This window comes from Calliopsis andreniformis, chromosome 2 (genome assembly GCF_051401765.1).
Source record: "Calliopsis andreniformis isolate RMS-2024a chromosome 2, iyCalAndr_principal, whole genome shotgun sequence".
NCBI classification, from domain to species: domain Eukaryota; kingdom Metazoa; phylum Arthropoda; class Insecta; order Hymenoptera; family Andrenidae; genus Calliopsis; species Calliopsis andreniformis.
Genome location: NC_135063.1, coordinates 10,777,018 through 10,799,533, shown reverse-complemented (window position 1 = coordinate 10,799,533; position 22,516 = coordinate 10,777,018). Strand labels below are relative to the sequence as shown.

Below are 22,516 nucleotides of genomic sequence, written 5' to 3'. Positions count from 1 at the left end.
GATATTTAATACATGCTCATCTCGGATAACTATAATATCTATTTTAGTTTTCTAAATTGAAGTCAAGATAATTTTTGTCTAAAGTACAGAAGGAAATAAGAAATTGTTCTCATTTTTTAATCAATTTTTATTCAGAAGTTAGAATATGATAATATATCATGAATCTTACAGATGTGTAATATCAGATACCAAGAAACAGAGAATGGAAATAATTTGATCGACGCAACGTGCCACTTGTCACTTTCAATTAGACCACTTAGTCGACGCTGTACACCTTCTGCGATACAAAGACTTACAAGGGCTTGGGAGCAATCAAAGCAAACTATGTATACGGTATAACAAGAAGCTTAGTTACAATATCCACTCCAAGTTGTGATACGTGTCTGTGCTAATAGTTTAATTGCTTTCACTGCTTTCTGGTACTTTTGCAACGAAATTCTGGTAACATTCCCCCTCATTTATGCAGTCGTTACTTAACTGAAAGTCAAAAGATCTTTGGGATAACTCTAATTGAAACTATGGTTATAAGGAAAGAATGCATGACTCAGTTTCTCAAAAAACTTGCCTGTGACATGTTACTTAAAGTCTATAATATAGGACTTGAATTTTTAATAAAAGGGGATTGAAATTAAAAGAACATTTCCTTTAAAACATGACAGTAAAATAAGTAATAGTTTATCTATTTACAAAAATTACAAACGAAAAGAAGAAAAGAAGATTAGTAGGTACAGAAATATATAACAATATCATATATTTCTCTTAATGTATTCCAAACACGCGCACCCCACGGCTTCTAAAACCTACGAGCCCTCAGTGCCAAAGCAGACAATGCTCGAAACTTCTCTTCTCCCTCTCTCCTAACCCAGACCTATCGCGTGATTCCCTTGTACCTTATTATTCAGCAGAAAAAGAAGCAGCGCGAAAGGGATCGATGTACACCCCGTTTATCGGTCCTCCATCATTCGCTAAGCAGCTTGTAGGCTCTCGCGGTTTCGCATCAGATCCCCGAGACGACCGAGCAGACCGATCGTCCATTGTTTGATAAAGTCTCAGACCAGTGGATTATAACTAATGGGACAGCATGGGGGAGACAAATCGCGAGTCGCGCGTCGCGACGGGTTTATGCGATCAGGGATCCTTAAGCGCGGCGCCCGCCAATAAAATATGCATGCATGCTCGCAAATCTGTGTAGATGCCGGCGCTTTACATTCTACGAAACGTTGTACGCGTCCTAGACGTTTCGCCGTGTATTAATCTGCATAAACTCATTGCTATGCAAACGAAGAGATTCGACGTCGAACCGGGATATCACGGAGAGCCTTCGCGGCTTACACCCCGGCTTAACTGGGCTCTTACTTCCGCGGGAATACGTGTACCCCTTAACACGCATATGCCGCGACGAAACACGTAAACACACGGCCGAGGATGGGAACAACAGGCCTCGCGTGTGCAAATTCGCAGTATGGAGGAGAATGGGGCCAACTCCTTGGGCAGTAGGAAGGGAAAAGGGGTGGAATTTGCGAGGTGATAGTAGTGTATTGTATTGTGAGAGGCAGGCGAGAAAGTGAGTGACATCGACACTGAGTTAGTTGGACTCCCTCTATTCCGAAGTGTAATTGATGTGCAAGATTGTTCGGTGCGTTGTCGGCTGAATTGTAAATCCATGGTGACTGGGATTGGATGAAATTTGATCGGAATTGAATTCGAATGAGGTGAAATTTTTATTACAGGGTTTAAGTGATAGCAAAATAGGAAAATTTTTTTACTGGGCTAGGATATGGGATATACACTCTAAGTTGCAATGAGCTTCTAGGATTAGTAATTTTATTTGAGTTTTCTGTGTCATTACTTTTTTCAGTGACGAAACTCTGACTCTCCGTTATGTAAGTCGCATCTGTTTTCACTCTCTTTCGTAACGATCGCGAAACCTCTTCATCAGTGAAATAATCGCGATAGAAGGAACCAGCCACTGTAAACGACGAGAACAACGCGCCACATCTGGTAATCTGCACCTCGTTCCCGCGAGATGAAAGGAAAACATTCGATGAATAATTTCGTTATCGGAACAGCCGTCGGGATAGGTGAACGGAAAATTGATTCAAACATTTCACCCTCAGAAACAGCCTCGCGAAAGCGCCATCGAGATAAGACACTTTTTGCGTGGTGCGCAAACGATGAATAGAAAAATTTGCATAGGTTGGTTGAGCGATGGTCGACATCCTTTGACCAGACCCACACGGAACGAATTTCATCGCCCCCATCGAGCTTGCGGAAAGTTCGTTGGAGCTGGAATAGTCGTACATAATTGTAGGCAGTCGGAGCATTTTGATGAACTATCGAGGCTGTTGCACTCGAGGCATCTCATGGTGGTCGGAGGAGATATATTTTTTGGCTAAAATGATGGCGACTAGTTTAAACTACAATTTATTCTAGACGACAAAATTTGATTATTCGTAACAATATGCGAAGAAAGTGTCACTATTCTACTTAAAAAATGTAGAATTCTAAAAATATAAAAGGGAAATTTATTCTGTGTTTAAATGTCAGAGGTATTAATTGTTATAAAACAGTGTCTGATTCAGGACTTATTCTACTGAACTATTCTACTCGCTGTGCCTGACCTAGCTAGTACATCTCGGCAGTAGAATAAGTCTCAAGACTAACACATTTTCATTCTTGATTCTCGACCTATTTCGTCATGTAGAATCACTCCTTAAAATTCCTGTATAATATACTTAGTCAGTTTTTAAGAAATTTTAGAAGTATCACCTTATAGAAATATTGAAGCTGAAGGTTGCAAAATTGAATTCCATCCAACTAATACCTCATTTCAAACCACTGTGCATCGTAACGAGTTTCGATGGAAATAATTTTCAAAGGCAGAGGAACATTACTTTCAAGTAGGGTCGAAGAACAGCACTTCCGTCGTTTCTCTGGTACAAAGTGTTGCATAGTGGTGCACGCACTAAACTGTGGATTTTCTGCCGCGCCGGTCGTAAGTTCCTGCATGTATGTTTAATGCGGGCACGCGAGGCCTACGACCGAGCGACTTCTTACTACCGTTCGCCATTACTTATTCACTTCCGGTGCAATTACCGCGGCGTACTCCATCAAAGTCCAGACACGGGAATCTCACCTTTCTTACGAGCTACGCCGACGTCCCCAGAACAGCCGTGTCGAGACCTGTGGTCGCGCTAGCCTAACACGCTGCTACCGCGATACAGCCTCGCGACCAGACCGTTGCATCGTTGAACTAATAAATCTATAGCCATCCCCCGCGGCGTGACCTGCGGTCGTGAATTAATTATTTCAGCTTTCGCTTTCCCACGCCACCTGCGCCGCTATATAGGGTGTCTGCGACAGAGTTGCGTGAACTCTGTTGGAAAGCTGTCGTAGAGGTGGAGGCCTCTGAGGTTCTTGTAATAATCTACAATTCTTATTACATTTTATTTGACTTACGAGTGTTAAAAAGATTCTACAGTGATTTGTGTGGACTATTTCAATTATTTAGGAAAAAACTTACTTATTGCTTCATAACATAAAGAAATAATTACGATTTGTTGCAATTGGATATATTAAATATTTCGAGGGAATTAGTAAAATGGATAACGAAGGAAATAATTTCCGCTACGATTATTCATGCCTGTTCTCGTTTACTAGTTGCGCCGTATGAGAATTATATCGGTACACACTGTGCATATCAGCTTTGGGGCATATTTATGCATGCGGCGCGCATCGATCTATCAGAGTTCGAGCAGAGGATAATTAGAAAGATACATCTACATATATCGTTTTAACGGACTCATGTCTGGCCTAAAACAAAAATGGATCGAATGACACAGACACAACAGTCATGGGAATCTCTGCGCGAAACATTTCGATTGCGTTATTTTTCGAATTGGCTCGTTTTGATGTTTTTCTCTATTTTGCTTATAAATCTTTACTTTTCCAATGACATGAACGCACACACGCTCTCTCTGTATTGTTTGTCCATTACGCCCTTCAATTGATCGCAAAAACCGTAAATTTTGTAGAAATAAAGCTATACACGAATGGTTGACGCTGGAAAGTTAAAGCTCCTCCCCTGGGGAATTTTTTTCGTCGGCTTCGCGAGGCTACATCTCTCGCGCTTCTACCTTTTCAAAAGGCGACGGATTAATGTGCGGGGAGAAAATTTAAATTTCGCTGGAACTTTATTTTCTTTCAATTTTTCATTCAACTTAAATCGAATAACTTTGTAAATTAAATGCAAACGCTCGCGGAGCACACGCACTGTTATCTCTCCTCGGCAACTCCGCAAAGTTGCCACGACGTTAACCCCTCCTTTAATTTTGCAATCTGCCTGGTAAAGTCCAAGTCGATTAAAAATTGTTCTCTATTCAAGAAAAAGGAGAGGAAAAACGACATCTTATTCGCTACTGCCATGCCCGCCCTTTTGTAGTATCTCTATACAGAGGGAAAAAATTGAAATAATATATGTCACCTTATCTTTGTCGGAGCAGGCATAGATAATAAAACACGAATTCTAAAATTAATAGAAGAACCTATCTTTCACTTATTCCTATAGTTAACAGTGGAATTGCGCAGTCAAGAATACATAGAAGTATAATTTCTAACATTTGGAGGCATCAGAGATTAGAGGAGCGCTCATAGTCTGACCACCGACTGTACCTATCTACTGTAGAAGTAGAGTATACTCCTTAAACGTTAAAGTTTGTACTTCTAAGATTAAATAAAACTTCTACCTATTCTCTTAAGTAGAATCATCACTCTTTAGCTCAATTCTGAAACTTTCCAACTTGTACCCAGTATCTTAGATAACCTAATCAGGGAATTAATTCATTATCAAAATTTCATCAGTCACTCATGCTTCCCTATACACTAAACAAACCAACTCACACTCCTCTAAAGTCAGTACAGTCATCCACCATTAATTTCAGCACTCCTGCAAGATGCTATCACTTCTTAAATTCCCCGAAAAGTACCTTCGAAAACACGTTGCACCAAGGCAACACCTTCCATCGTGTTCAAGATAAAATCGATTAGAAAGATTCCAAAAACCCCCGTGTCATCATTATCCGTTGAAAAGCAAGGTCTAACGAACCCGTGGCGCGTATCAGGACGCGAACATCGTCTCGCGAGAGAAGGGGGCCCATTCGACAGAGGCATTCGGCAAAACGAGTAAGCGCTCTCGAAACGCGACGTCCTCCTGCTCCCTCCGCCGCGACTATCGTTAAAGGGTGGCATAACGGATGCTTCATATTCCTTTTTTTTTTTTTGTTCCAGGTTGACGAGGCAGAAATGGCACGAGCGGAGTCACGGTGAGAAAAGGGCGAGGGTGAAGCCCTCGCGCGAACCGGTAGCTATGGTGAAAAGCTTCGGTTTCTTCGCCAGGAGGGCAATACCTGCCGTCCATCTCCTGCTTTTTCTCGCGCTGGGCGGCACCACGCGCGCCGTAGACCTCTGTAAGTACAAAACCACGCGCTGCTTATACCTTTCACCGCGAAACTTCTTCACCCTCTATATAAGTTATTAACGACCGACCGATTTTCTACGACGTTCCACGCGCCCCTGCTTGACCGCAGTCGACGAACTTTCGATCTGAAATCGACTTTGACCGCGTTCGAGCGAAAGCGAGCGAGCGTGCACGGAAAGGTGGATTTACGCGACGTACGCTCTCTCGCTCTGCCTCCCTCGCCCCCCCGTCGCTCCTACCAAATTGGAAACTTTTCGATGGAAGTTGTATTTAAACAACGTTCGCAACGGAGATTGGTCGGAGGGGCAGTCATGTGGACTCGTGATACGAGTTCCCCCGATACGAGCTCCTTTCGTCCGTATCAACGACAAACGGTTTTGTTTGATAGAAATTACTTCGCGGTAAGCGACCAACTTTCCATGTAAAATTGAATCGACCCGTGTGTCGGTTGCCGTGAAAACGGGCTTTGGGAAAATGAGATGCAGTTGGGTACGGCGAGCCTAGAATGTTTTAGCTCGTGTTTTCAAATGATTCGATTGTAGAATCATCCTTTTACCATTTTCTTTTTATGCGTGAAATTCTGTTTTCCTGTTTGGGAAAATTGTTCGCTGAATTTCGAGCGTTCTGCGATTTATTGTCTTTTGTGCTTCTTCAATTAAGTATTCACACGCAAAGTGATTCATTGAAACGGTGCTTCCCCCTGGCTTTCACAAAGAGATTTTTATTTACGACTTGCGAGAATCTCCAGCGCCAGAGTTTTAGAATCTCCTTGTACTGGCTGCGAAGTGAAAGTTGAATGCTCGATCTGGAAGTGTTCTTCAGACTTTTAAGGGTCCTTGAAAGATTTTAGTGCGAAGCATGATTTAAATTTGAAAGACCAGTGAAGTACGTAATTCGCACAGAAAATTTTCACTGTATAAATCAATTCTTCTGTTGGACGAGGATACTTGAATGAGTACTAGAAATTGGTGCAGAAATGGACCCCTTCAACCATGAAATCCACAAATGTTTAATCGAACAATGAATTTAACGAGTTCCACTTTCCACGATTTGAGATAACAGAGTTTGAATTCGTTCCAAGATATTCAAACCGTACGAAAATTCTCCGCTGAATGGATGACAAAGAAAACTGGCTCGCTAATCTTCAAACGAGAGTACGGAAGGAATTTAATGGGTCAATAAACGTCCAAGTAAATTTTCCGCGGCAGACGTCTCGCAAGTTGCCTCTCATCGAGCGTTTGATCGATCATCGGGTCCTCTGACCGTACGAAAAAGCGACGTGCATCGATTTACATGTCGGAGTGGCTTAGTCAGCATCCATCGAGGCCCGTTAGTTTGATTAAACGATCTGTCGCCGTCAGCCGCGTTACTTTCCGTTGTAACGAGTTCACTCGTCACAAGTACCGGAATGTTTGGAGACCCAGGTAAACGATAAACGATCTACACTTTCGAATCCAAACTCGAACTATCGGGGAAACAGGCTCCCGATTCGTTTATACCAGCTCTCTCTTTAAAAGCTTTCCACATTATTGTCACACAAGATATTCACAAATTTGTTTCACACTTGGATTTTTCATTTATTTCTTTAAATTCAAGCTAATATTTTTTCTAATTCAAACTAGTGTCAGGTTTCCAACAATATACATAATTTAATTTTTTTACTTCTGGGAGATTTTTTTTATGTGAATGAATTGAATAAATAGAAACTTGAAAATAAAGTTCAATTGAAAGTTAATATTATTTGTGATTTTTGGTGTTAGATCCAAGCTTGAACCGGGTCGCCTATATTGGGTTACATATTATGTAGAAGCACATAGTGAAGATAGAATCAATTGACTTCTCAAGGACACTTAGGGTTTACCCTCCACTATATTGTTACACACTCACCGTACTCCGCCCCTATTCTCCCTGAAGTAGAAAATTACTTATTAGTACCACATAAGCGCAGAAATCGTGCTTATCCTGTAGTGCAAGTATTTCTAAAACCTCCTAAGTAAACGATAAAAAATACTCAAAACTATTAACTAAAATTCCATACCCCAATAAGAAAAGACTTCTATCTGTATCACATCAATTCTATAATTCATGCTAGACAAAAGATAAAACAAAAAATAACGTCTCAATTTCGCTGAACTCGCCTATCATCAACGCACGCTAACATCCATACTCTCTGCAAGAGCCTCAGTAACTTCTCAACTCTCGTTCATCCACTTCAAGAGAGAAAAGCCGAGCGATGGGGGGAAAAAGGCGCGAAAGAAATATTGCCATAACTTGAGCTCGTATGAACGGCCGTTCATCGAGAACGCTTTTTCCATTAAAGAAATGGAAACGCCATCGTCGCCGGCCTATATCAAATACCTGCTCCTAATTGCGATATAAATTTCCTCTCAGACAGGAAAGAAGTGTCCCCGTTTCGGCCCCATTCATCGCGGCGTCAATAGGACAGAAGTAATTAATGATGTTTTTTTTTTTCCTCTCGAAAGGGATCTTCTTCGGGGCGAAAAGGGGTAGCTGTCCCGGGGCATCCCCGAACGAGGTGGGCGTCCCGACGCTGCACGTCGCGCGGATTAAGCGATGCGAGGGCGTGCAAGCTCGCGCGAAGATCGGTGGCCGCCGGTTTTCCGCGCTTCGGGGCCGTTATTCACGATCGATTTACGACCGCGATATCTCACCGGGTGGCTCGTTAGGTTGGACGTGCCGACAAAGGAAACGGATTCTACCGTAGAACGATCCAAGTTCACTCGACGAGGGGGCCCGAGAAAGTTGCCGAGGGTCGTGAGAATTCCGGGGGTGCGAGATACGCGCGCGATATATCGAGGCTTCATTAATAATAATAGCACGCCATGTTTGATTCTCGAGGGCTCGTTCCTTTGTCTTCCCGATGGATATTGATTGGAGACGCTTTGGGCGTTTAAAAATTCTTATAGGTATTTTTCTATGGGCAGTAAAATAGAAGTGATTTAATCCTCGGGACAGTGTTCATATTATAAGTTTACAGTTTAAGTTCAGCAAACATAAGTCCCTCAATATTAAGAATAATCGATTTCTTTTTAGTCTTCTTTGCAATTAGAATAAGCATGAATAAGGTAATTGAAATGAAATATTTTGTAGTATAATCTATCTTTTATTGAGAACATTTTTCTGGACAGATATCTTTTCATGGATCATAAAAATAATTGAAGTCGAATGTGTAAGCTTCCTTCAGAAACTTGTAGCAGTTGAAATCGCGAAATTGAAGTTCTAAAAGTAAGTTCATGCGCGAGCTAGTTTCATTAGGATTTGTCCAATTACGGGCAAGTTACTCAGTCCTCCTTTCCGAAACATAGACCGATGCGCTCTTCAGCAAGCTCGCAATCCGTAGGAATTTCATCTCGCGCCACTCGAAATCCACCGGCGGAATTACGGCGGAGGATCCGTCCAAGGACGGTACAAACTTTTACTGATATTAATGGCCACCTACATGCCCGTTCTGTTCCTCGATGGCTTAACACGGATTCCTTCCGTTATAAGCTCGAATTCGCTGCCATTAATTCTCGCGACGTCTCTGGCTACTGGAGGCGCAGAGCTGCAGCCTCCCATCACCGTGTTCCGGTGCACCTGCACTCGATATCCGGCATTAGGTATTATCGTTATTCGCCCTGTATTCCCTCCATTCAGGCAAACGACGCCCCGGCAAATTTTACCGATCCCGCATTTTAGTCGGTAATAGAACTCCGATATGCATAAATTGCAATCGATGCAGCCTCGCACCGCGAGCCAAACGTCGCGCGCCTCTCTCGCACTTGGCTTCCTCAATAACCGAGCCATTCCCCATTGCCAAACCAGACGACCCCGAGAATTCGATGTATACTCTTCGTTCTACAATGCTCCATACAAACGGTACATTGTGAACGATTCTGTCCACTAACGCTACGGTATCACGAGTTGCGAACAGGAATAATTTCTATTGTGAAAAATGTTACGACTTGTATCCACGGGTATATACCTGTATATCTGTGTATGTCCATACAGGTCTTCCATATAATCTGGTTTGGGTTATTTAGGAGGGTATTACGGTGGATAGAAGAAATCAAAATTGTGTAACCTTTCTTCTATAGAGAAAAAAAATAGCATTTAGTTTTTCAGATAGAATAGAGAAGAGCTAGAGTCTCTAGAAGTAATTTTCGAGCTGTTAAAAGTTTGAATTTGTCTTTGATTCCTCACGCTTCTTGATAGACTAGAATTCATATTCATGATCACAGCCGAGTGGCCACGAGGAATTGATAATTCATTTGGATAACTAGAATATTCGAGTTAAGGTAGCTTAAATACTTGAATGCTCATTAAACAATCTCAGTATTCCAATTAGGACACTTGCATTTCGAAAATCCCCCCATCAGCATTTTCCCACGCCCAGGCACCTGTTTACGAATTCACAAAGAAACAGACGAAACCATTCCGATCTTCGCACCTGACAGCTGCCCTCATTCCTCTCCGCTCTGAATCGAAAACAAGTCTCGGGACAATACCAGCCAAACGACTTCAATTTACGCGAAACAGCATCCGAGCCGGGATCCCGTCCGTCGATTTATTAACCCGAACGGAGTCAGCGTCTCGGGGGCTCTCGTTTCGTTAACCAGGGCCGCCGTTTCGAGCTGTTCGCGGCGCAACGACGCGTGACGCGAACAAAACCGTAAATAACGCGAGGAGTCGTTGCAGCGGACAATATTGTATCAAGATAGGCCCCGTTCCTGGTAGCAGGATACATTGCGTCCCCCGTAACGCTGCTGTGTTCCCCTATGAAACAATTTGATCGGTCCTGTAGATACGGCCACGTTGAGGTAGTCCTTCCCTCGGTCGACCTGGAGCCTCCCTCCTCCGAAGGATGAGACGGTCGTATACAAGAACGTAAACCGGCTCTATCCGCTGGATCCATCTCGGTTAGCTGGTTATTTAGCCGTTTATGATCCGACCAGGGCCTGGCTGCCATGGGAGGGAGCTCGTAGGGGGAAAGGTAGCATCGATGTGCGCACCCCCCCGAGACCCTATGCAAATTCGTCCGCGCTTTAACTTCCAGCGACCGTTTTCGTCTGTTGCAGCCCAATGCATCGCGCCGCTCGGCATGGAATCCGGCGCGATCCCGGACGCGGATATCACGGCCAGCTCCACCTTCGATACAGGAAACGTCGGCCCGCACCTAGCACGGTAAGCGACCACTTTTTTTCGTTTCGATAACAGACACAGGTACACAGACACGTACACACACGCACACACACACACACACGTTGCCAATGCTCGATACCATTCGTCATTCCTATCTGCTGGCACCTTCTGTGCCGTGCTGCTGGCTACCCGTCATCGAACTCTGATCGGCTGGCGCACGGTTACACCGAGGCGCGTGGAGGATCGAGAGCCTCGAATCTATCCTTCCCACGTAGCCCTCTTTACGACGACTTTACACGCCAGTTTCAGAGGCAGCGGTTGTTATTACGCTGAATTTCGGTGCGCCGAGCTTGTAACTGATGCCTGTAGCATAACGATAAGTTGCCGCTGAGAGATGGGCGAGATTGCCGAGAGGTTTACTAGCGGTGGGCTACCGGGTGAAGCGGTCGAGTGGAAATGGTAGTGATCCCGCGATACGTTACTGCACCGAGAAAGTTTGCGTTTATTGTGGAGGCTTGTTTCGCTGGGGAAAATAAGATGAAGTTGTAGAATGGGATTAGAGTGTTTCAGCGGTGGGTGGTTGCGGAGTGGAGATTGTGGACGGGTGGAAATTATGGGAGTGATTTTGAGATATGCTGCTGAGGGGAAAGTTTCGGGTTTTTATGCTTGGTCGTTTCTTAGGTAAGGAAGTGAAGAAAGTGTGACTGAGAAGTGCAATCTTGCATGCTACGTTCATTTCCTGCGACGAGTGTAGTTTATCTACAGTGGAATTACTAGATTACTAGATTGCTATACTAGGAGTGCAAGTAGATATTCTAGTGGAAATATAGGGTGTTTAATAACAGGTGTCAGAAATTTTGAAATAGGATTCTATATGTCAAAATAGGACAAAAATCAGGACTAACAATATTACTGGGGAGGCATAACAAGGCACCGTAAGCGTAGGACATTTTTTGCAACGCCTCCCCATTACCTTGTCCTCGATTACAACGTAATTATTTGCAGAAAGCCGTTAGAACGAACGTCTGGTTAATTATTCATATCCCATCGGCGCTTACGCAAAGAACTTTCCGCACGGTAGCGTGATTTATTCGCAAAGGCGAAGCATAGAAGTAAATCAAGGGTTCCAGTCGAAACGAGTGGGTAGTTTAATCGCTTGGAGCGCGGGGACTGAAATTAATACTTCAGGATTCATTAATTGTGACGGTTTCGCGCGACGCGGTCGCATGAATACTAAAAACGCGTCGCGACGACGAGCGACTCGTTAATACGTAAAATCCGGTTTATCGAGTTTACATGTGCGCGCACGGTGAAAGACGTTATTACGCGTAAACAAAGAGAGCACACCGTGCCTGAGGGTAATTATTTCTAATCTGCCCGCCGGCGGTCCCTTTCTCTCCCTCTCATATTTATACGCGGAATCCTGCGGCAATTATTCCACATTTCTCACTGTCGCGCCGCAACAAGAAAGATAACGACAGAAAAAAAAGAAACGATAATGAACGGTTCGATTCGCAGCGACACGCGAGAAAGTTGATGAATTCTAATCAGCTGGCTAATGCATATTCCAGGAAGAATAAATCCCCAGATAACAACATGCAATTAAATCACCGTCGCCGTGTACTCGTGCCTTTTTCGTGCGCCACGCCACGCTCTAGCTCGCTCGTAATTAATATTTACACACGAAACGCTTCCTCCGAAGGAGTATTTATCCACGCCGCTGCCTTGCAATTAATCCTCCCGGATAGTTCGATAATCTCGCGTCGATCGAGCCACACGAACGCGCTTTCCATATTCATCCCTCAGTGCATCATCCAGCAGCAAGAAAAAACAGCACAAGCCTCGTCAACCAGAGGCATCGTCCCAAGATAATTCATCCACCGAAATCTCAGTCCTCTTTCATCAGTCGCCACGGCGAGAGGGTCGCTTAACTCCATTCGTCGGCCATAAAAAACCGCGTTTCCGTCGCGGCAACATAGTAGAGCCATTCTCTGCGGGCGTTAGAGGCTGAAGTGGCCGCGACCCTCTAATACAATTATCACGGAAGGATGTTTGACGAGCGTCCCGCGGCGTAAAAAGAATATTACACCTGGTCAGCGGCGAAAGGGTCGGCTGTGTAACGCCTCTCGTAGCCGTCGGTGCAACGCATGAATACGAGATGCGGCGGTAGCGCGTGCGCCTCGCTACCTCGTCGCCCACCGTCTCATCTGCTCCGCTCGTTCCATTCTCTCCGTCCTGCTCGACCCCCGACCCTGGCGTTTAGATATTAATGCGTACGGTCCGGTATTCAGCGGCGGTTGCAGCGCAACACCGGTTTATACGAATATTCCATCCCACGGGACATATCCCCGGCGCAGAGGGCGCGGCTGTAACTCGGAGCGGGGACCTGGATGGGGCAACGAGCGAGAACGCGGAGAGAACGCAGGTCGCCGGCCCCGCGGGCTCTCCGATATTAATACATTCCATTACCGCAGACAATGACCGGCTGAATGGGCCTCTGACTCTTGATGAGCTACGAGCCGGCCCAGCGTTGCATCCGAGAGCCTCCTTCGCTCGTCACGTCACCGTCTAATTTAATACGCCGCGACCCCGGCCGGAGGTGCTTAGAATGGCTGATGCGGCGGGGTAACGAGAGGAAAAGAATCACTGATGCATCGTTCTGGATTGCTGGGTAGACTGGTCGGTGCGTTTGGAAGGTACTCGGTGTAGGGTTGAGTTCAGGTGAAGATGAATATCGATCTCAGGTGGAACTTGAAGTAGGATACGGTGACTGGTAAACTGAGGGTGGTTGTAGATATTAATTACTTTTTCTAATGGAATCCAAGTAATGTTATCATATTATTTGGTAATGGGTACTACCATTGTACCAGTAGGGGGTTGAGCCTGTAGTCAGATAGCAAAACGTGATATTTTATGAATTTATAATTTTTTAAATCCACGCGTCGTGAATTTCCACTTTGCTTTTTTCTTGAACTACGTAGTATACTGACATAATTTTTCAGTATTAACTGATAGATCTTAAAAATGACATCTCAGGTTTTGCTATCTGACTATAAAAATATTATATATACTTTTAAAAATTCATATCAATAGTATCAGTAAATGTTCCTCTTTTTTCGTATAAAACTTTCATCTTAACAATCCATCGTATTTCTTCGCATACACTCGAAAAAATCGCCAATATTCCTCATAAAGGAACACACACGTATGTATAACCGTAATAAGCACGTCTTTTTGATCGTGCATCGTCACTTGCCTGTCCGCAGCAGCCAGACAATCCAGAAACAGGAAAAAATCGTCCCCACGTTATTTCGTTCCCGGGCAAAAGTTCGAATGTCAAACACGTCCACGATGTAATTCAATTAAACGGTATTCCAATGTCATTTATTAAGGGCCGTGCCGTTGAAACGGTAACGTTGACGCGATAATTTAATTTGCCGCGCTCGAGTACGGGGGGATGGGAGATTGATCGATGAACGAACCCGCGAAGACGCTTTTCACGTGGGCAAAAGAGAAAGGGGAATCAAGGGGAAAAAATTGGGCGCGTTAAGCGGAAAGTCGAACGCTCGCTGAGGGTTTTCTTCGTCGATGGGGGATGAAAAACCGGAAGGAAGAGCGACGCATAGGGAAATCTGGGGAACGGCTTCCGCCGAGCGTGAAACGAGTCCTTTCCATACGGAATACACAATTTTCGAGTGCGCAGGGAAGGAAAGCGAGCACTCGACTCGTTGCCTTTCGCTGCCTTCGAGAATCGGCCCAGCTGGCTCCCTTCTTTCCCGCGTCTTCCTCGCGTTTCCGTTCAACGGTGTTTCCAGAATGGGTGCAATTAAGATGCTGCCACGACAGAGGGCAACGGGGGGCGTCTTGTTCAGAGGAATTGCGGCGGATCGAGGAGTGAAAAGACGGCCTGGGCAAATTTTGCAGCGGAACGAAAATATACGTTGCCGCGATTCAACAGATAAATTCAATTGCAATTACTGGGGTGAATGCACGCTCGGCAAAACCAGATACGCGACGCCAGTGAGTGAATGAAGCCCAGCGAGATCCTCGTTCGGTCGTTTACCCCTCGTCGTCCTCGCGATTCCTATATTTTCTTAATTCAACGTCTCCCAGGAAAGCGAAGAAAAGACACTTCGCGTGTGGACTGCTCGTCAAATAGCATCTTCTAAGCATTGTTTCCTGAGGACTCGTTCCACTCGAGGAAGTCGTGTTTTCTCACTATGGAGTCATGAATTGCTGTCGATATCTTTATAACAGAGATATGTTCCTGAGGTCGACTTCTGTGCTAATAACTCCCGTTGGTTTTGTTAAAGATATGAGTGACGGTGAATAGAAAGGTACCTCAATTGTTCTAGATCATTTCAAAATGTAAGGAATATAGCAACGAGACTACTTGAAAACAGTTGAATGATCTGAGTCTACCCTTCATTCAATCGCGCGAAAAAGGTGAACAGTCGAGGTATGAAACGACTCTGATGAAATAGAAACACATTAACGTGCTGTAAGGAATGCGCCACGTCTAGCTCGTGGATTTTTTCCGTGGATAATGGTTCTTGAAGTCATTACTTGATACACTGTAATTCAGAGAAGGCAGATAACAGTCTGAGTCATGAGGGGGCTGCGTTACTTGTGGCCGATCGCGTGCTTGCGTTCGTACCTATTTTCGATCTCCCTCATCTGGGGTTAAGCGAGGGTCGCTGAATTTCACTGCCGTTTTGACGGTAACTTCTTGAATAACTTTCTGTCAAGACTGTCGACCCAAATCACTAGCGATTAAATATATCCATTAGTATTAATCGCCTTCAGAGGTTTAGGAATTTTAATGCTTTCAACTACTAACATATTGAAATATATGATTTTCCAAAAATTCAAAAATTCAAAAGTTCAAAAGTTCAACAGTTCAAAAATTCAAAAATTCAAAAATTTAAAAATTTAAAAATTCAAAAATTCAAAAATTCAAAAATTTAAATATTTTAAAATTCAAAAATTCAGAAATTCAAATATTCGAATCTTCAGAACTTCTTCAAAACTGGTACATACGTAGAGCAATTGGAAATATTATCATCTCATCAGCTATTGCCTGTTATTCTCCAAAACAACGTACAGTCTCGACGGGTTCCAGAAACTAATAAAGTCTCATTACAAAGCGAAGTTAGCACTTCAGTTTCTCTCCTCATAAGAAGAACCTATGAACCCAGCTCTATTACCCGTTACACAGGTTTCGCTGATACCGAATCGAAAAGGGGAATTCAATTTGTACAGCTGTATCAGATCGCCCGGGACCTGGAACAAATTCTAACGGGTTCAATAAGCGGGCTCCTGAAATTCCTCGAAGCAATAGCGGCCTGAAGAATAGAGGAACATCTCTCTCGATGGCGACGCCGTGCAGATAAAGCGGAGGGAAACGGCTGGCGTTGGCAAAAGTTCGTTTGCTAAGTGCCGTGAATGTCTTCTTGATTTCGCGAAGAAACGCGACGAGCCCTTAAGGAGAGGCAGTCTCCCGGACTACGGTGTATCGTGATAACGTTTATTGCAGCGGCAGAGGTGCGGCTACAATGTTCCCTCACTCTCGTTCGGTTAGATATACCCCTGGGTTCTGGTATCAACTCATTGTCACGGCGTTTAACTCGAAATTGTAAGTGTGCCTCGCTTGATCCCCTACGCCTGACTGAAGCAAAAACGCTAGGGCTTCTCCTGGGCTAAGTGGCTTGCCAGAGGCTATATTCTTCACTGTTAACGGTTATAGACTGTTAGCTAAGAATTGAAAGACACAAAGAACAGATCGTTAAGAAAGCACTAGGCTTAATCTTATCGACTAGATATAGGAATATGGCTGTGGAAATCCTCGAGATGGAATTATCCTTGGCATCGCTTGAAAAATAGGGAAACTTTCGCGGACGCATATTTCGAGAAGATAAGAGATAATTATAGGACAATGTAACTATAGAGTTCTAGTTTTATCTGACTAGATATTGCTGCTGATATGAACTCCTTGTGACGGTGTTTAAGTTAATACTGCAAGTGCATAAAAGAAAATGTTATTTTCTTCTCGTGCACAGTACTTTCCTGGTCTATATTCTCGATTGTTAACGATTACACGGTGATCAGTGAACTGTTAGAAACCCTAGTTCGATCAAAAAGAAGATAATTGCACAAGTACGACTACATCGTATTCCAGTCCCGATACCACATTATTGTTACAGTATCCTGCTCGATGCAGGATCCTGTATCGAAAAATGCTGGAGTTTCTTCAGAAACTTGATATTTCGCCAAAAGGAAGAGCAAAGAAGGAACAAGTAACTGTAGAAACATCGCCTTGTTGTAACCTTAATCTTATCAGATACCCCCGGTTCCACTGCAAACTTATCACAGCGTTTAACTCAATTGGATCTTATATCAAATCTGCCCGAGGAACACTTATCCCTCTCGTTCGTAAAACTTCAACCGATAAAACCGCAGAAACTCGGCAAATATCATCGATTGCAGACTAAACGAAAGCGGGGGATTTCACGGTTCAACGTCCACGCAAATTTCCCGCGACCAAAGACCCGAAGCCAGGGCCGTTTTTTCCCCTGCACGGGTCTACGCGGTCTGAATCGGATGAACTCGGCTGCACGTCAATTCTCCTGGCCAACGGTTTGCATAATACAAAACCCTACAACATCGGGATAGTGGGCAGACGGTGTGTCACGTCCCCGCTAATTTCGTCGAATTCAGAATCGTCCTCGAAGCGGTTAACGCGATGGAAAATTTAAGTCCGCCACGGTGTATCTCTCCGCGTCGCGCTCAATTTAACGCCGTCCGTCCGTCATTCGGTCGAGCTCTGAGAGCGGCCAGGACTTTCGAAGGCTCGAAACAAAGTCCTCCCCCTCTTCCCTCCATCGCTAACATGCTCGTTCGCGCGAAAGACAGCGTCTTTGATCGTCCTTTTTCGACACCCTGGACCACACACAGCTCGTGACGCTTTCTCGAGCCCAGCTGCAAAAAGTCATTCTAAATGGCACGTGTAGGCTGCGGGCGGACGTAACGCGGCTAAATGACGGGTAAAACAGGAATTATAGAAGGGGGAAGGGATTTGGCGACGGGGCATTATCACTCGCGCCGCTAATAATAACTTAAGGGATAATGGTGTCCGGCAGAGGACATTAAACTGGAAAATGTGAGGGTGGGAGCATGGGACCGACAAGATGGAAGGTGCGCAGATTGGCAGCGAGGGGCTGAAATATTTACTCTGACGCGAGCATTATGGATCGGAAGTTTGGGTATGTATAATGAGATGGAGCTTTGGCAATTTTGATACTGTAAGAGTGAAATGAATCCTCCCAGGTGTAGTATTTTGAGTGAAGTTTTGGGATAATGTGTTTTCACACTGAGATAGTCTGAATATCTAAAATTTAGATTGTAATTTACATGGGTGACTGGAAACTATCATTGGACCCAGCAGCTTCACATCTTTCTTCACATTGCTCCACATATGATAGTACTTTAGACGTCCCTGTAAAAAGAATTAAATAGTGTTATAATGATGTCACACAGTCCACGCCATTTTTCACCCAAGCTTCCTTCAAACCTAGCAGCATCTATTCAACTTTATACTCCCATAATACTTATACTCTTCAAATTTGCATATTACAAGCATTCGGCGTTAACCAGTTCCGTCTTGTGCCATCGGACACGCGACCATGTACTCGTCGGTTAATAACAATTAGTCCTCAATACTGAATAGCATCGATTAACATTAATCTCGGCGAGCGGAGCGACAGTGAATTTCTGCGCGTGTCGGTCCTGCTCAGCCTCGGCGGGCGTTCGACACCATAAAATCCTGCCTACGCGGCCATTTGTCTATTATTCCGTCTCGGAATTGCAGGTTTCTCGGTGCTGGTCGTCGATGCCGCGGTACCGTGTCGTCGTTACCTCGTATCGTTCGCCGCCTCTCCTTGTCCTGTTGTTCCAACACAGCGGAAAACCAGTCCATCGGAGCTGGTTGTTAAGGATAAAGAGCCCACTTCTACCGGGCGGGCCGTAAATCTTTCGAGGGCTGCCTCCTCGACTATTATAACGACGGCCGCCGCCTGGCCTCGGGGACGCTGCCGCGTTGTCATTCTCTCGTCGATGGCCGTTAAGCACGATTATTAGCGCGACCGCGAGCTTAACTTGATCCAGGCGAGCGAAAGAATCGGTTACCGATTGGCATTCATTTGAACTTCGTTGCAAATTGCACTTCGCGACGTCGTGTAAATAGTGAGCGACACCGAGGCGAGCTGCGAGCCGAGTGGTCAGGTGGAACGAGTTTAGATAAGCGTGGTCTCGCCTCAATCCATTGGAGATAGGGGTGTCAGTGTTCTCCTCTGAAGCGATAAGGGTATCGTCATTCAAGTTTTTTGTGTCGAAGTGTCGACAGGTAGACGTTTGATTATTTTGAGCTCGTGATAGTGTCGATGGAAGATGTTTGAAATTATTTTTTATGGAGATCGGGAATTGATAGTTAGTGTTTGTCGTATTGCAGAGAGGCTGAAGTTGGATGAATAAATGGTATTTAATTGAAGCTTTTTCTTGACTATGTAGAATAATGTAGAATAATTGTTTTTGTAAGATGTTTATAAGAAAATTTGCTCCAGTACCAAGGTTACAAATATTAGAGTTATACGGCAGGTTCTCCTTATGAAATTATAATACTTTTATGATCGTTTACTTTTCCAAGTTTTTTCCGACTCTTACTACACTTTAGCCGCTGAAGTTTAAAAGATTCTCTTGAAAACTTCTTATTCTTCTAACTTCAAAAGATAGATATTTGATCTAGGAGTCAATCTCACAAGAACAACCCTCACAGAGTGAATTTTATAAAATTTTTAGAAGTGATTACTTTTAAAAAAATAATTTTGAAATGGAGGAAACGTTCCGTTTACTTCTCAGAAAACTCTACTTTATTGAACAACATATTAAAAATTCATACTTCCCATTTATTTGATTTATTGAAGGAATTGAAAGCTCTCACTGTACTTCCTAATTTTAGCAAACTCCAAAATAGAGTCTCTGTAACGACTTCCCACGCGGAAACAAATCGTGGAATCTCCGAAAAAGCGTCGCGTAATCAGATTTCCCTAAATCGTTGAAGGCTTAATGAACCGCTCTCAGTTTAGCTGGAGAGGCGAGGCAAAGCAAATTACCGATGGAAATCGTCGAAACCCGACCAGGGGAATCCAGGGCATAATTCCATCTTCGAAATTGCGCGAAGATTGCGAGCCTCGGTCCAGGCCGCACCCCTGGTTACAGGAAAAATTGAATTATCCGTATCGTAATCGAGAACGCCCACGAGGATTTCCCGTCGACAATTAACGATAGCGCAAACACTCCACGGGGAGCTGCAGAATTGTTAAGGCTCGCCCCGAAATATTCCGGTAATGAAGAATAATGCACGACGTTAAAACAAACTCGAGTCCCCAAGACGTTGGGCTTGTCCACCCCCTTCCCATCCTCAGTTTCTACGCTATTCAGCTCGCACCTTCCAAAAGGCTACACCGACAGATCGCTATAGGTAGAACCGAGCGGCGTTACGAGCAGGGAGAAGCTTCTCTCTTAGCCAAGCATTTAAACGGTCCACGCAATTAGGGAAGGCGCTTCGCGCCTCATCTTTTATTCATGCTATGGCTACGGCCGAGCTCTCCGCGCCTTGCTTTCGACCCCCAAAGATTAAAACCGAAGCACGGTGAGCGCCAATGCCGAACGGGATGCTACAACCTGGACATATTAAATGGCCAGCTTGCACCTTCGAACCGCATCACCTGTACGTCAGAATGCACAATCTCCCTCGCCAACGCTTTCCTCCCCTCCATACTCTTGCCCCAAAGCTTTGCTTTTTATCGGATTAATTACGCGCTCATCGATTACCGATACTTTATCGACAAGTTTACGAAACTGACGCTTATCCGAATATCCCTTCAGACATCGATAATGAAAAATATGGTATGCTGGAATTTGTCGAGCCTTTGTGTTCATTAATTATGACAGGCTGTGAATGACAGGTGCGAGTACAGGAGCGTGAATGAGATTTTAGTGTAAGTAAATAATTGTGGCTGAACAGAACTTAGAAATCGGCAAGTAAATGCATGTATATACTTGAGAAAAATACTAAGGAACCTTGAATTTTTAAATTTTCAAATTTTCAAATTTTCAAATTTTCAAATTTTCAAATATTCAAATTTTCAAATATTTTTAAATCTTTCTCAAAAATAAAGTCCTCAAAATAAATTCAATCCTTAATGTCTCGTACACTATTAATCGTATAACAAGGAACTGTCATCGTTAGCTTTCCTTCCTCCTGGCTTGAAATCTAAAACCAGGAAGGTACAGAAGATTATGCGGATTCGTTTTGTTATCCTATTCTTCCATTCCTTTCTCCATCTCCCATTTCTGTTGATTGTTTGTAACGAGTATAAGCGACAGGGACAAAGAGAGCTTTACTGTCCGCGAAGTTTGCAGGGGTATTCCCAAAGGCGAGGAAGTTTCCGCTAGGGTGCGAAGATTTCAAGGTGTTATGATTATTCTACTCGTTTTTAATTTCAAATGAGCGGGCTCTCCAGTGCGCAGACCCGCTACGCTGCTTGTTTTTTAACGACGATTGAAATTACTTGGTTTTCGGTTGAGTAAGGGGATGAGTTTGAGAGTTTTAAAATTGGAGTCTGGAGCGTCTAACTTTTTTAAGGGAAAGCTCGCATTTATTAGTCCCCTTCGAATAGAATAATGGTGTTTGGGGGTTGTTGACAGCGTCTATGGCGCGACTGAAGGTTATCGCGTTAAAGGCTCACGTGACAAAAGCAATTTCGACAAGCTCCAACGTATCACTTATAGTCGTCGCCGTTATGAATGTCTACTCACGCGTCGGCTCCTATTAAGTCATTAAATTAGATTTGATTTAATACTAGAACTACTAAACCTGTCGAAAGGGCTACTATATAATACTTTGTTCAAGTCAATGTGACTTCAGCTCCTTTTCCTTTTTTAAAAATATATCTATGCTACAACTAAGCATAATAAAAAATGAAAATAAATAGTTTTAAAAATTTTAAATACTATTTGGCTTATTAATAATCCAATGCAAATATTTTCCAAAAATGGAATGAATCATTATTCCACCCCGAACATCCTGGAATAATTAGTTTCCTCTTAAATCATGCTACACACGAAGGACACTTTAATAAAGCAGTAACTTTGTAACAAACACGTGAAGCCAGCGATCGATGCACAAGATCAAAAGAAGAAGTTCGCCCAGAGAAGTTACCCCTCGAGGGGTGCTCGAATTTATTACCGGAAAAATGAAGGTATTAAAAGTTGCCGATGAACGAGGCACGGTATTCGTGACGATATCGGAATTCACTTTGAAAATTTTGACGAACTGCGGGCTGGGAAGGGGTCAGAAGAGGATCGTCGGGTACCCTCGCGTTTAATTAATTTGTTACGTTCAAAAAGTATCAAGGGGAAGGGACGATGCCGAGAAATAGGCGATCCACGATGGTTGAAGCATAAATCGAGTCGTTGATGTTCGTGGAAAATCTGAAGAATGCTGTGTCCTATTATTCTTTGATTCGATATGGAGAAACTTCTCTGGAACGTGCCTCAAGTTACAACCTCTGCAGTCGCGTCTTGTTTAATTTCCTTTTTATATTATTTCTTCGAGATTAAGTTACTTTGAAGTTCATTTAACCTGTATTTGGTTACATGTGTCTTCAGATCTTGGTGCTATATGACTTGCGATGTATTTATGCCTGAGATAAGTATTTATGAAAATTGCACTAAGATGGAAGGGGCTAGTTTTTGAAGAACATTATATGTGGCTTAAGAAGTGAAGAATGTTTTTTATGTTTTTTATATTACTTCTAGTTATCTCTCAGGTGATAGAAA

At 43.7% G+C, this 22,516-nt stretch overlaps 1 protein-coding gene across 1 annotated transcript in view; it reads left to right on the top strand.

Moving 5' to 3' along the window:
- LOC143188122 (discoidin domain-containing receptor 2) overlaps nt 1-22,516 on the top strand; it is a 144,248-nt gene that overhangs the window by 63,620 nt on the left and 58,112 nt on the right. Inside the window, exons 2-3 of the mRNA XM_076392192.1 lie at nt 5,287-5,465; nt 10,555-10,660. Of these exons, the coding sequence (XP_076248307.1) occupies nt 5,366-5,465; nt 10,555-10,660 (206 nt within the window). The 5' untranslated portion in view covers nt 5,287-5,365. The remainder of the gene's footprint in view (nt 1-5,286; nt 5,466-10,554; nt 10,661-22,516) is intronic.